Genomic DNA, 15,948 nt, shown 5'->3' with positions numbered 1-15,948 from the left:
AAATGGTAGCACTGATGTGGAGAAAGTGGCCATGGTGGCTGCTGAGGGCAGGGAAGAAGAGACGTGATGTGGGGGCATTTTCAGGACTTGGAGTTGTCCTGGGTGGTACTGCAGGGACAGACGTTGGACATTGTATGTCCTGCCATGGCCCACTGGGTGGGCTGGAGGACAGTGTAAACTACAATGTAAACCACTATCCACGTGGTGCAGCAGTGCTCTAAAATGTATTCACCAAATGCAATGAACGTCCCACGATGATGAAAGAGGTTGTTGATGTGGGAGGAGTGAGGTAAGGAGGATGGGGGTATATTGGGAATGTAACATTTTTAAAAAAATAAAGAAGGAAGCAAAATGCACCATTAGGGGAGTGGATGTAGCTCAAGCGGCTGAGTGCCTGCTTCCCACATACGAGGTCCCAGGTTCAATCCCTGGCCCTGATTCCTCAAAAAAATAAAAAATAAAAAAATTTTAAAAAGCACCGTTAAGAAGAAACAAGGAAGGTATTCAAAACTCAGGTTGTCTGCCTCCAGAGCCTTATGCTCTCTCCACGACAGCACGGGGCCGGCCAGCAGCCAGTGAACTCCCATTCGTCTCTGTAGCCTGGACTCCGACAGGCTCCCCGCAGACCTGGAATGAAGAGCGGCGGCCCCCAGGCCGGCCTGCGGGAACGGCTATCTGAAGGCAGGCTCGGGCCCAGGAGCCAGGATGCCCGGCTCCTGTCCTGGTGGGCCTCAATTTGCCTGCCACTAAAAGGCTTCCTGGCCAACTCAGACCACATTTCTGTTGAAACTAACATTGTTCGCATAAAAGGTCCTTAGGAAAACACTCCTCTTTCTACAGTCCTGACATCCTGAAGTCCTGCCATTGGGGGACTCTTCTAAATAAAGATCTGGGAGCTTGAAAGATCTTTGGTCCCGTGGAGGCTGCACCTGGGAGCTAGTGTTTGGTAAGTGTACCCCTGGCTCCATCTAAAGCATGAAAATGGATTAATGCCCACCCCCCAATTTCAATACACATAAACAACTCTTTGGGCAAGTTATCTATTTTACCCTGCCAGGGTACCAAAGGCTTTCCTTCAAGATAGAACACTGATGTAAGGGGAAAAAAAGTTTTTTAGAAGGCCTTAGGTTTGGACACCATATTTTATCATGTTGTCATGTGGACATTATTTTTCAGGCTAGCATAAAGTAGCTATTTTGTTTTTAAAATAGTATGTCCAGTCTGAACCTTGTGCTGGGACAAGACAAAGAAAAATCAATGTTTGGGTCAACCAGCTGATACTACATCTTATGCTGAAGGAGTATAATGTTGGTTTTTAAAACAGAAGAAATCCATGTTAATTTCTGGCCTGCTCCACAACTACCGTCTGTCGTATAACTGACTGCCGGGCCTGAGAATGATGAGCAACCACGGAAAAGGGCCCAAATTGCCCACGGACACCTGATCATTCTCTGCCCGTGACAGTGACGGCACCTGCTCCACTAGGGAAGTGGCAAAGGGTCAATGAGATGACCACATCCAGGCCCCGGCTGGGGAGGACGTGCCACCCTCGCTGTCGGGGTGCACTGCCTGCTCGGTTTGGCTCAATTTGGTCCCAGATAGAGGAGAGGGAGCCCGATCACCACCCGGCCGTAAATCTCCCCAGGGCCTGGATCTTAACCCTGGCCCCAGGCTGGGACATCACAGACCAACATCCGATATGCCCCAGAGAGACTTCTAATTGGGTGGAAACATACCAGAGGAGGGATGAGGTGCAGCGTGGAAGGGTTTGTTCTGAGCCAAGGCTGGGTGATTAATTAGCGCTCTGGGGACAACGCGTTCTCTCCAGAAGGAACCCACTGGCTGAGAAAGGAAGGAAGGCTTCATTCTGAAAGGCCACGGCGAACGCATAGCGAGTCCGAGTTTCAGGTGGGGGGTCCGCCAGGACCGCCACGGGAAGCCGGCTTCTGATCACAGCCCTCTCTGCTCCCCACACTGCCCAAAGCGAAATGACACACAACAGCCATGCACGCATGAGATTAGGGCCCAGGATGAGAAGAAAAGACAAGGAAGAAACCTAGAGAGGTGTTCTGGACAAAGGTCTGGATGTGAATCCTTTATAACACAGGCAGAGAATGAGCTAGAATAGAACTGATGACACCGTACCATCCCAAAGAGCAGACAAAAGGCAGGGCTCTTTCTGGCCGGCAAGCAGCCATGTCTTAGCTTGGTTGAAGGTGCGCTGGGAAACACACACACGAGGGTATGTGCAACTCAGCACTTGCTCGTCTCACCTGGGAATGCCCGAGGAGCAAAGATATTACAAGAGTGGAGAGGCTGGCAAGCACGGGGCTGACAGAAGAGGGGCCGCCAAGGACACATGGCCAGGAGCGGACGGGGCACTTGCCAGAGACGCTTGGCACGCGAGAACTGGGAAGAGAGTCACACTGAGGGAGCTCTATGGTCCTTCCACTTTGAGAGTCTGCTTGTTGAAATCCAGAAAGCCCTGCAGAAAGCGTGGGCCCTCTAGGGACTGAGGGAACTGCCCTCAGATCTAAACCCATTAAGCATCTTGACAAGAATGACAGTTTTGGCCCCTTGGGGGCTCCGTGTTTCTCTCTAAATTGATGAGCTGAACTATTAATTTTGGCTAATAATGGGCACAAAATGAGCACTATGGAGGAACTCAGAAGACTTTACAATCTGAAGAGCTAAGGATTAGAGAAGGCCCCCTCTCTCCCCTAAGGCACTCAGCTTTTGCTCCAACATTTCTGTGGAGGGGATAATAGATTACTTTGCAAGGCCTTTGTAGTAGGCTCTAATCACAGAAAAGTTCTTCCCTATCCTGAACTGGAGTCCTTCTTGCTAGAACTTCTATCACTCTAGTTCTATTGCCTAGTCCTTCCCAGTTTTTAAAGAGTGCTATTACACTCATCCTTAATCTTCTCTTTCCAGGCTAATGCCCTTTCCTTGACCAAACTTTTAATGGTATAGTTATCCTAATCCCTCTTTTCTGGAATCTATTGATATCCATTTCCAAAGAAGTGGGCATAATCCACCAGGCATGATTGCACTATTGGAGACTACACTGAAATCTGGTTTGGTTAGGTTTTAAATCCATGTATCACACTCCCAGTAATTAATTCAAAACTTTCATAGAGTGTTGGGTACTTGTGCCAGATTACTGGCTTAGATTTGGCTGGTGAATAAAACCTCCAAGTACTTTTCCACATGAAATCCTGTCAGATTAGGCTCCCCATGGCAATCTTACACTTGAGAAATTAATCCTTTGTACTATAAATATATAATAATCACATTTTCTTTTTAAAAGAATATCTCTGTTGGTTTCTACCCACTGCTGTATTTGAAATGATACCAAATCTTGATTTTATCATCCATGAACTATTCTCTACTCCCTCTCAGCTGGGTGTCCACCATAAATATGATAAAAGTTCTCCCTTCTACTTTTTCATGTAATTTCTTGATTAAAATGGTAAACAGGGCTAGACCAAAAACTGAGCTCCATGGTAGACCAACTGAGACTTCCTTTTAGTTATAACATCAATACAGTCAACTCTCTTTGGGCACAGAATTTGAACTTGCTACAACAGTTCTACCTCCCTCTACCATTCCCTGACATTTAATGGCATCTCTCAGGCACTCTATGAACCAGGCGCTGGCTGGTGCTCACACTGAGTACATCAGCTCCTCAAACTAGCATTCAGGAGCCTCCACGTTCTCATTGCACTCTATCCCTCCAACCTCATTCTCCATTAGTCTGGAAACACACAACTTACCTAATTACATACAATCCACTCCAGTCCAACCAGGCTGGCATTCTGGTGCCGCCTGGTGCCGCACATGCCCTCCCATGCCACACAACTTTCCTCAGGCACAAAATACCCGTTTCCCGCCTGACCCAGACCACAGCCTACCCTTACGGTGTGGCTCAAGTCCTAAGCCCCCTGTGAAGTCTTCCCAACATAGCTGGTTTCCCACATACCAACTTCTTCCCTTGAACTCCAAAAATCTTTAGAACTGGACCCTCTGTGTTGCCCCCTGTCGTTTCCTGAGTGGACACCTTGTCTTTTCAGTCAGCCCAGAAGTCTAACGGTTTCTATTCCCTTCATGTGACCACAGCTCAGGCACGAGATAGGAGCACAATCTTAATCAAACATTTCACCCAGTCCCCGCCAGCTTTGCCTCCAGGCTGCTCCTCAGCATTTGCCTCTACCTTTCTTCCCGCACTCGAGGGCTCAGGAACCGGCTGGTGTCATCGTCGTGGCTGCTCTGCTGGCTGCTCTGCTGGCTGCTCTGCTGGCTGCTCTGCTGGCTGCTGAGGAAAGACACAGGATATGAACCGTTAACGTTCAGCTTCTTTCTCAACCCTGGGGGAGGGCATTTAGACTTCAACCAGACAAAGAAATAGGATTACAACATTTTAAAGATACATATCCCCCACCTAAGTTTACCACAAAGGCTGTATTCACAGACAATGGAGGTGGGAGATGACATAAATTTGGTCACACCTAACAAATACCTGTTGCTAGCCAGGCAGAGCATTAGCTCCTGACCTGTTACCGTGCTCTTCCCTGACTATATTTCAATGAGCAAATGTCTCCTGCCTTCTCTGGACCTGGGCCTCTGAATCTCTGTGACTGGATAACAATCCCATAATCCCATTCTTCCTCAACCTCACCCATTATGCCTCATTAAGGCAGAAGTCAGGTTGACCTGGTCTGTTTCTCTATCTCGAGGGAAGGTGATGAGGGTGAGAGGTTAAACTACTCCTTAAAGTCTTACAGGAAGATGTTTATGTAGCATAAGCTCACAGTCAAGAGTTCTTTAACATGTCTTACATTTTGGTAACGTGAAATTCAACTGTCTTTCATCTTCACTCTATGGTCACTGGAGAAAAATAAAAGCTGTTCAGATACTTCATTACACTAACTGATCATTTAGCTGATGAAATACTTTTACCAGTCACCAACTATTAACTACTTCAAGCATCTGATAGTTTAAATCAGCAGGAGAGTCAGATCTGGCATCATGTGAGCTAAGAATGGTTTTAAAAAAAATTTTAAAGGAATATTTTGCGACACATGAAAAGTATACGGCATTCAAATTTCACCAACCCCAGCTTTATACAGATTCTCTTCATAATAAATTTCCTTTGCCATAAATGTCTCTGTAATAAAGGCTCCTCCTTGGTAGACAGTCCACTACAATAAGGTGTAGTCACCTCTATAGAGTATATCCTTTAGGTTATCTCCCCAGTAAACTACAACCTCTTTGAACAACAGTGCTTACTCCAGTGCCTTTATGCTCTCAACCAAAAAAGCTCATTCTTTTTTGTGGTCACAGTCATCTAGAAAGAAGTAAATGACCTCAGAAGCAACATATCAAAATTTCCAACACACACTCACACAACACCAGAGCAGGCTTATGCACAAAGCCCCCACTGCCTGGCAGAACTGTGTACACTAACTCTTTCTCGTTCCTTTAAGAGAAGAGCTTTCCACGGAGCACTTTTTTTGCCTCTTGCTCGCCATGGAGCAGCTACCCATCACTTCCACGTGGATGATTCTGATAGATTTGCCCATTTAAAAATCCTTATAACAAAACTGCACTACAGTTTTGATGACCCATGGGATTTCTTACATTGTGGCTGCTGATCTGTTAGATGTATCAAGCAAACCTCCTATATACAACACCTGGGATGTATGTTCTATCAGAGTAGGCAGCCCACAGAATATTGGAACTCAAATTTCAATGCCCACGCAGTGCCAGAGGCAAGCATCAAGAAATTAAAGATGATATACGTCCCTGGCAGTACGTGTGGGAAGAAGAAGAAGGGTCTCTGGGAGCCTCTGCTTCAATACCACCTAAGCCAGTGGGGCTCAATCACCCAAATGACCACACCAGTATTAGAGTCTTCCCCAAGGAGGAGGTCAGACTTGACTCCATTTGAGCCAGGATGGGCTGGTCCTTCCTAGTTCCTTACCCTCCCTTAGGCAAGTAAACTTTAAAGCTAAGCTGAGCCCCTTCAATCAGAAAAAGAATGGGCATCTCCATCCCCAAATCCTCAAGATTGGGCAATGAACAACTTAAGGAGGAATGCAACTATGGACTAAAGTAGACTTATGATTATCTTAGGAAAGGAAGAACTTGTATTACTGATATAAAGGCAGTAGCCACCAGAGGTTCTGAGGGGAGGGAGAGGGAAGAAGAAGTGTAACATGAGGTACTTTGGGGACTTCTGAATTGTCCTGCATGACATTGCAATGACGGATACAAGCTATTATACATCTTGTCAAAACATATAAAATTGTGCGGTGCAAAGTATAAACTATAATGTAAACTATAGGCCACGGTTAGTAGCAATGCTTCAATATGTGTTCATCAATGGTAACAAATGTACCACACTAAAGAAAGATGTTGTTAATGGGGGAATGTGAGTGTGGGGGGAAGTGGGGTATATGGGAATCCCCTATGATTTTTATGTAACAATTATGTAATCTAAACCTTCTTTAAAAATAAAAAATTAACTAAAAAGAAAAAAGAAAAAACTAAGCTGATAAAGGGGGCTACCCAGAACCAAACAACAATCTACCAAGGTTTCTGAAAAATAATCCTGAGCTGATATTAACAAGTAATCCCACTAGATGACGCTGTGGGCCTCCAAACCAGAACCACAAGGCAAACCAAACCAGATCTGCGGGCACCAGAGCTAGGATCGACCTTCGGGCTCCCCCTGCTGGCCTTCCCATTGCTTAGAAAACAGAGGGTGGCGACGACCACCACAATGGATCCCCTTCAAATTATTTAATGGCTCTAAATAATGAAGAAACATCAACCTGCATACATTCCCACCATAGTTACATAACGCCCTCTACGAGTCCAGATGTTGCAACATACTGCCTGGGTTCAAAGCCCAGTTCCTCCATTTACTAGTGAGTTGGTTAAGGTCACATTCCTTATCTACAAAATGATAGCTGTTTCCTTCATTACAGTTCTTACCTTGTAAGGCTGTTGTCAGGGCTAAAGAACTAACATACGTGAAGTTTAGAAAACAGTGCCTGGCATGTATTAAATGCTACCTAATGCCAGCTATCATTATGTGCAAGGCATCGTTTGGGGGGTTATGAAAAATAAAGACCTGACTCAGATGAGGATCCTGTTTTCAAGATACTTAAATCTGGAAAGTAAGATTTAATATAAATAACTACATTTAAAAGCAGAACATGAAAACTCTTAGAAGCACATATTAAATGCCAAAGGAAAAGCCCCCATTTCCCCCGCAATGCATTTTTAAGAGACAATTTATTCTCTTCAGAGTTGTCCATTGATCCTAAACACGACTGTTTTTTTTTAACCTCTGCTTATTACACTCATTCACCAACAATGTCTCTTTCCCCTAGGATTTTATTATGAAATAAAACTGGTATAACAGAAGACATTAAGCTCTTCAAGAGCTATTATTATTATGCATTTTACTTAATGTGAGTGTACACAGACCATGAAAAAAATCACATACCCTCAATCTTATACCTTTGAATGGTCTCCACATGCTATGGAATAAATTAATTTCTGTCTCTGTTACTTGGTCTAGATTTTTTTTTTCTAAGGTACAAGGAAGTAGGGCAAGGAGTGATTGGAAGCATGTGGCCTCCCGAGTAAGGAGTGCTAGATTTGAATCCAGGTTCTATGACTTATTTTGCTGGTTAACTTGAAATAATCACTTAAAATCTCTAAGCCTCAATTCCATACATGTACTGTGATAATACTGTTTAACTAAAACGAGCAAAAGAACAGTAGCAGAAACCCTGGTTGGCTGATCCAGTGCCCTTCCAAATCTTCTTCTCTCTAACCTCCTTCTAGCTTGAGAGGTTTTGGACACAATTTTGGTCAATGGTTGTATGTGGAAATTTCCTGAAAAGGACTTCCCTTCCCAACTAAAAAGACAAAACTTTGGGTCTTAGTTCTTTCTTCCTGTTACAAAGGATATGGCTGTCTGGAGGCACAGCAGTCACCTCATAGCCACGAACAGAAAACCACATGCCAAGAAAGGCACAGAAGGAAGTTAGGAGGAACCTAGCTCCTTGATGACATTCTTGAGCAGCTGGACTTGGTCTAGGCATCACAAGGCTTCTTATCGTGTGACATCAATCGCCCCCATCTAAAAAAAAAAATCCACTGATTGTCCAGTTTTTAAAAAAATGCAACACAGAGGGAAGCGGACTTGGCCCAATGGATAGGGCATCCACCCACCATATGGGAGGTTCAAGGTTCAAACCCCGGGCCTCCTTGACCCACGTGGAGCTGGCCCATGCGCAGTGCTGATGTGCGCAAGGAGAGCCAAGGCACACGGGGGTGTCCCCCGCATAGGGGAGCCCCATGCGCAAGGACTGCACCCCGTAAGGAGAGCTGCCCAGCGTGAAAGAAAGTGCAGCCTGTCCAAGAATGGCACCGCACACATGGAGAGCTGACACAACAAGATGATGCAACAAAAAGAACAAAGATTCCCAGTGCCGCTGATAAGGATAGAAGCGGTCACAGAAGAACACACAGCGAATGGACACAGAGAGCAGACAACTGGGGGGAGGGGAGAGGGGAGAGAAATAAAAAATAAATCTTTAAAAAAAAAAATGCAACACAGAGAATAGAGAAAGTTCTGAGCCAGTGAGAGAACAGCTTCGATAACAAGGTTTTCACACTGACACTTGAAATTTGGAGAGATTCAGGACAAGCAGAAATAAAAAGAAAGGGCTGTCTAGTTCAGCTCCATGTGACAAACATACCAGGCCCTGTGCTAGGAGGGGGCTGTAAGGTGATGACGACATGGAGTTCACCTTCTAGGAGGCACAGGTACTCCCCCGTGTCTTGAGGTGCTTCAACACTAGAAGGAAGGCCAAGGTGCAGCAAGGTGCAGGTGATGGGCACCTCTGCTGAGAGTTTTCAGGAAACACTTCAGAGACCTGAACACTGAGCAGAGGAGACTGCAGATAAATGCATGGTGGCGCAGGCAGAGGGGGCGGAGAGCCCGCCTCCTCCAGGGCCTCTCTCCTCCCACTTCAGAGACTTGTTTATTTTTTATTTATTTCCTCCCCCCCCCCAGTTGTCTGCTCTCTGTGTCCATTCCCTGTGTGTTCTTCTGTGACCACTTCTATCTTTATCAGCGGCACCGGGAATCTGTCTTTTTGTTGCATCATCTTGCTGCGTCAGTTCTCCATGTGTGCGGCACCACTCCTGGGCAGGATGCACTTTCTTTCACGCTGGGCGACTCTCCTTACGGGGCGCACTCCTTGCACATGGGGCTCGCCTACACAGGGGACATCCCTGCGTGGCATGGCACTCCTTGAGCGCATCAGCACTGCACATGGGCCAGCTCCACGCAGGTCAAAGAGGCCTGGGGTTTGAACCGCGGACCGCCCATGTGGTAGACGGAAGCCGATCCATTGGGCCAAGTCCTCTTAAACAAGTAGATGGATGCCAAGCACCCCTCCATTCAAGCCCATGCAACAATATTGTCGAGCAGAGCTTGGAGAGATTCAGACACTGGGTCCTCACATAGAAAACACTCTTGGTGCTTCCCTCCGATGAGTCTTTTGGGGTGACAAGGGCCCCTGGCTACCGGGCAGCTCGCCCTGTTCCCTAATGGACCTGCCAGCCTTCCGAGGCCATGACAAGAGCAGCCACCGCACCGGCGTGTTTATGGAGGAGGGGAGGGCCAGGATGCCGAGGGCCGCATCGGCCAGGGCCTTGGGGGACAGGGCTCCACCTGTCCTACAGCTCAAGGCAGTTGAGAAGAACTTGGAGAGCGTCCAGAAGAGGAGATTAACGGATGAGCGTGTCTGCTAGAGAGTCTGATTTTAAGAACCGTAAGGATTTGGAACGACTCGGCTTGAGCATCGGATGATCAAAAGGTGGTTTTGTACTGCAGTGAAGGGAACTTGTGCTTATAAAGCAACTATTTCCTGTCCCGCCAAGACAGCGAATGAAAGAAACAGGCTGGCTTAAAGCCCTCCTGTTGCAAGTTCAACACAAACAGAAATACTGTATAAAGTAAGTTTCGAATATGCTACTAAATAAGGCAGAGGAGCTCTTCTTTAAAATCAGGGATGCCCAAGAGGGAAACGAGCTGAAGCGCATCCAATCCTTTCCCACCGGTGCTAGCGCGCCGAGCTTATCCTAGAAGCCACGCTGGGAAGGGCATCCAATCCTTTCCCGCCGGTGCTAGCGCGCCGAGCTTATCCTAGAAGCCACGCTGGGAAGGGCTAAGGATAAAACCTCTGTAACTGGAGCCCAAGTACACCCCAGAATGCAGAAAATCTCCAGGCAATGCCCAGGAAGCTCTGCGTCGTAGGCTGGGTAAATCCGCACGAGTCCACGGACCTCCAGTCCTCGCCCCCCGACCCGATGGGGCACGGCCTCTAGGAAGGTGTCCTTTTGCCCTCCAGAAGGTACAGCTTTGTTGCTAGGGAGACTGAATTTGGCGAATTCTCTGAGCAAGTGCTTCATAAGTAGAAACAGCCCTTTTCTCTCCCAGCCAACCCTAAAAAGATCACAGCCTTCTAAACCTCAGAGGGGTGTTTAGAGTCACGTGCTTCTACGCTGTAACTCATCACTCGCAGAGCCTAACAGGAATTGTGCATTTACCCTCAGTCGGCTGTGTAAATTCATTCATCACGTTTCTTTGCTTTGGGCTGAAATCAGAGCAATTTAGTATGTTAACAGCAATTTCACGCAGATTGGAAGCTTCAAAAGGTTCAGAGTAGCAGTTACGTCTATTTCTTCAATTAATAAAATTAGGGAAATAAATTATTTTCAGCAATGGGGTGTAGGAGGTACAGCACAGAGAAAAACCAGCTGGCTCTACTTCTCAGTGGCCTTATAACCTTGGCCAAGTCCCCTGTCTTCTCTTATCCTCAGTTTCTTCCTCTGAAAAATGGGGACAATAAATTACCATTTATAGAACTGTGTTGAGGATTGAGGTGCAAGTAATCCAATCCCAGAATCTGAGCTCAAGATTTGGAATCAGGAAGACCCAAATTCTAGTCCTCATTCTGCCACCTTAGCAGGGTAATACTGGGCAAATTATGTACCTGCTCTAAGCGGCACATGGGGGTAGCAGCACATGCCTTAAAAGGTTCCAGTGAGGGTTAGAAATGATGGATAGAAAGTACCTAGGGCAGCATCTGGCACTTGTACCATAAACAGCGTTTATCAACAGCACAGACAGATGTGATTTGGGGCACTGCCAACAGCTCCCAATTTCTTATACCACATGACTGGAATATTCTCCAAAACTACTTAGAAAACAACAGCCCGGGGATGAAAACTGATCATGTGTCTTCAAAGTTAGCAGGACTGCCTCTGCTTAATGGCTCCCGTAAGGCAGTGGTCAAAGATTCAGGGAAGTCAAAATCCTATTAAATCTCTCTCTAACTCATTACAACACACTAATACTTCTCTATGCAATAGTTCTTTTGCCTCTAAACATGGCTATGTCTCTTGCCTTAAAAAAAAAAAAACTCTTTCAACTACTTTATTTTTCTTTCCCTTCATGATCATGTTTCACTGAAAGAATACAGTACTTGGTGACTGCCAAACATCAGTCAAAAATCATATCAGAATAAGTATGGAAGCAGATTCCTTGGCCCTTCTCCAACCTTATACTAAATCAGAATCTGAACGTCTCCAGGAATGTGTATTTTTAAAAAGCCTCCTGGTGATTCCCAGGAAGGAGGCCCACTGGGCTTTGCGCCCACCTTGTCTACTTCCTCACCCACAGTCTCGCCCGTTCACCCACTGCAGTCTGAGCCCCAACTCCACCACTCGTTGGGTTTATCACCGAGGACCCCCTTTCCTGCCAAAGTAAAGGACAAGTCTTAAATCCTAACCTTCTTTGACCATCCAGGCATATTTGACATGGATGACTATTCCCATTCTGGAAACTCCACTCTTCTTACCTTCTATGACACCACCCTTTCCTGGTTCTTGGTTTTTATCCTATGTCTGTTTTTCTCTCCTTTTTTAGAGAGCTTCATGAACCTGTCTGCTCGACCCTTAAATGTTTCTCAGGGGTCGGTCGGTCCCTCATTTTATCAATCATCCAGTATAAACCATGTCCCAGGCATTGTTCTAGAATCCAGATGCAGGGTATAGAGCAGTAAACATAAAGACAAGGTCTCAGCTCTCAGGGACTACACATTCTATCAGGTTCCACCCTCTTCAAGCTTTACAGTAGGACTCCCTAATCTAAGATCCAAGGACCTTTGAAATTGTTATTATATTATTGCCCAATATTGTACGTTCACAGGAGAGGGGGAACGGAGAACTGCCATCCAATTCTCCAACAGGCCTGTGACCCATAAAAGGTTCAAATCCACTACAATATAAACTCTTTGGGGGATCTCATCCACACCCAAGACTTTGACTCTGATGGGTGCGCTGACAGCTTCCAAATACAACAGGGCAGAGAGCGGAGCTGTCCAAAATAGCCCCTAGACACAGATGGCTATTTACATTTAAATTAAGCAAGAATTCAGTTCCTTAGTCATACGAGTCACATTGCAAGCACTCAACAGCCACATGTGGTTAGTGACATTCATACTGGACAATACAGATACAGAATATTTCTATCATTGCAGAAAGTTTTATTGGACACTTGACCTTAGAGGTCTCAAGATCAAACCCAGGTCTGAGTTTCAGTTTTATTGTATAAGTAGGAGCATGTTACTTAACCTCTCTCTACATCCCTGTCCCCTCACCTATTATGAGGGCTAAAATGGATCATTAATATAAAGGGCCTAACAGAATGCTTAGTAAGTTATAAGTGCCCCACAAATGTTGATACTTGTTATTATAAATTGGCAGTGTTGCTAAGCTCTCTTGCATGTCCCAAGAAAATTTCATTCTCCCCATGTCCAATACTTGAATTCATCATCTTTTTCTCCTCTCCTTGTACTCCACAAGGAAAGATTCATTCAAACTAGAAATATACTCCCACATCCAAGTCCGCTCCAAGTCCCAATTCTTTACTATCTTGCAAACCCATCTGTGTTCCCTTCATCACCCCTACTGCCACTGCCAAGCTCTCATCACTTCTTGCTGGGATTACTTTAACAGGTTCCTAAGTGCTTTTCCTGTTGCCAGTCAGGCCCCACTGCAGTCTACCCTCTACACTAATGCAACACTGAAAAGAAGATTTTGAGCACATCGCCCCTTCTTGCTTGTAATTGTTCAGGTTTCCCATAGTTGCAGAACAAAGGTCAAACTCCTCAGCTGAACAATAAAAGCTTTCATGATCTGACTGCTGCATGCCTCTCCAGCTTCCTCCTCTCTCACCTCCACCCCAGGACTTCACTCTAGCCCTACTCTGCTTTTGAACTTGATAACTGCACTTAACATGGTTACATAAGTGAAATCCTTATTCTTAGGAAACGTACATGGAAGTATTGTGTGTTCAAAAAGCATGATATACACAACCTACTCTCAGAAGTTTAGAAAATAGATTAATAGAGAACAAGACAGCGAGCTGGGGTGGGACAGAGAGAGATGGACAAATAGAGTGATAGAAAAATAGAACAGGACAGAAAGACAGAATGATAAAGCAAATGTGACAAAAATGTTATAATTGGTGGATCTGCGTATCTGGTGTGAGGGATGTTGGAGATCTCTGTATGGATTTTTGTATTATTTTTGCAACTTTCCTGTTAGCTTGAAATATTTCCAAATATAAAGTTTAAGGGGAAAAAATGTTCTGGTCCAAGTCAGCTATCCGTGTGAGGAAGCTCGAGCTCATGCTCAGCAGCACCACCATCCAGCCATGGACAGGAAAAGACGCAGCTCTCCAGTTAGACATTATGGGTAAAAGGGCTCACAGGGAGAGATTCTAAAGCCCAAGCCTACCTTTTTTTCCTTTTGAATTATCTATGAATTTTAAATTTCATGTCAATCTTGGGTTCTCACGAACACAAATAATCAAGCTCTGGTTGAAAAAAAAAATTCCTTCTCTCCAATGACCTGTTCTGAGATGTTTTTTACAAAGGATAAAGAACCCCTCATCCACAATAAAACTGTAGGCCTCTCATCACATACAATTAAAAGAATTATACTTACTCCATTACATTCCTCAAATGGGCTCTACAGAAACTGAGAGAGAAAAATTATTGTAGCTTAAACTTTCAATTGCTTGCTCTTAGCCAAAGGAGCACTCTGCTTTTTTCTAGTTTCCTACATTCTAGTAGCTCCTTGGCCCCCGTCACTACTTAGCTTCATGGTGAAATCTAAGGCACCCCAAAGAGAGAATTAACCAGGTCACTTACTTAATCTACTCAGAAGATAAGGATGACAACCACATGGCTCCCCAGAACTTGAGAGGTGTGACGACTGGTCAAGAACTTGAGTCTCAAAAAGGCCAGCTCCTCTGTCCTCCTTGTCCTCCCTCCCCACCTTCCAGCCTCTAGAAAATGCCACGCCACCCAATCCAGAGCTTTCACATTAGAGAAGGAAGTGCTGAGAAGCTACAGAGAATTCTCAAACCCAGTGCAACTCAGGAGCCATTTGGGTTATCCAGAGATAATCCAAAACATTATTGTGGACATGCAGCTGTGTCCCGACCCATTTATCTAAGCTGCTTAAAACGAGGACTTGAAGTTCCTCCTCTATGATCCCTCTCACAGGGACAAGTCATACACCTTTCCCCAGGATGAGAATAGGGATGACACCTCTGTTCCTTACGACTTCCCAACTCTCTTCCCGCCAAGGACCCTTAAGTTATATCCCCCAGCCACCAGGTCTTGAAGGATATAAATGACTAAATACTACTGGTCGCCTTATTAATTTGTATGTGTGTGTGTATTAGTTCAAATACACAGCTACCGCTCAGAACTTCAGGTGAGCTTCCAATGACATGTCTCACCACCCTGGGCTGATCTAAGTCAAGTCAAAAGGAACTTCAGGGAGCGGATGTGGCTCACGTGGTTGAGCTCCTGCCTCCCACACGGGAGGTCCCAGGTTTGGTCCCTGGTGCCTCCTGAAAAGAAAAAAAAAAAAAAGGCAAAAAACAGAACAAAAAAAACCTCAGGAAGCTGATGTAGATCAGTGGTTGAGCACCAGCTTCCCACCCACAAGGTCCCAGGTTCGATCCCCAGTCCCTAGTGCCTAAAAAAGAAAAAGAACCTTCATGTTGTCTGTTGTTTTATTATAGAGAAATACATGTATGGTTTCTGTCATCAGGCTTTTGGAAATGTTCAAAACACCTCAAGGAACTCCTCCCTCAAAGGATCCACTGACTTAGATAATCAATATACAAACTCCTGGGAAGCAGCTGTGACTCAATCTGTTGGGCTCCCGTCTACCATATGGGAGGCCCTGGGTTCGTGTCCCAGGACCTCCTTGTGAAGGCAAGCTGGCCCGTGAGCCACAGAGAGCTGACGACCCATGCAAGATGACGCAACAAAGGGAGACAAGCAGATACAGGAAAAAAAAAAATGTATATATATATACACACACCCACAAACTGCTATTTTCTTGATCTCATCTTCACTTCTTTTCCTCTGCCAACCTCAGAGATGCTGTCCCTAGAGGTTTGTCTACAGCGTCCATCTCTTCTTACTTGCATATTCTCCCCTGACAATCTCATCCCAATCCATGGCTTCAACAAGCCATATGTTGACTCCCAAACTGGTATTTCCGGCTCTGACTTCTCCATCTAGTTCCAGTTCCATGTAGTCAAATGTTTACAGACATCATCAAAACCCTGCCTCTGCTGGCTCCTCAATCATGTCCAAAACTACCCATTCTTCCCTCTGATACCTTCACCTTCTCTTCCAGACAACTCAGATCTGGGCCTACCTTCACTCAGCCACCTGTATCACCACCCTTCCACGTAGCTGTCCAAGGAGACTCAGACGTCGCCTTGGCCGTGCCCTCCCTGCCACTCCACGTGACCGATGTCACTGA

At 45.6% G+C, this 15,948-nt stretch overlaps 1 protein-coding gene across 2 annotated transcripts in view; it reads right to left on the bottom strand.

Annotated features, from left to right (window-relative positions):
- Positions 1–15,948, bottom strand: part of GRAMD1B (GRAM domain containing 1B) — a 200,836-nt gene that overhangs the window by 154,098 nt on the left and 30,790 nt on the right. For both annotated transcript variants that reach the window (XM_071212384.1, XM_012525562.4), the window contains exon 2: positions 4,214–4,315. In XM_071212384.1, the coding sequence (XP_071068485.1) occupies positions 4,214–4,315 (102 nt within the window). The remainder of the gene's footprint in view (positions 1–4,213; positions 4,316–15,948) is intronic.

Source organism: Dasypus novemcinctus, chromosome 27 (genome assembly GCF_030445035.2).
Source record: "Dasypus novemcinctus isolate mDasNov1 chromosome 27, mDasNov1.1.hap2, whole genome shotgun sequence".
NCBI lineage: Eukaryota > Metazoa > Chordata > Mammalia > Cingulata > Dasypodidae > Dasypus > Dasypus novemcinctus.
The sequence above is the reverse complement of the archived record's forward strand: the minus strand, read 5'-3'. Positions and strand labels throughout refer to the sequence as shown.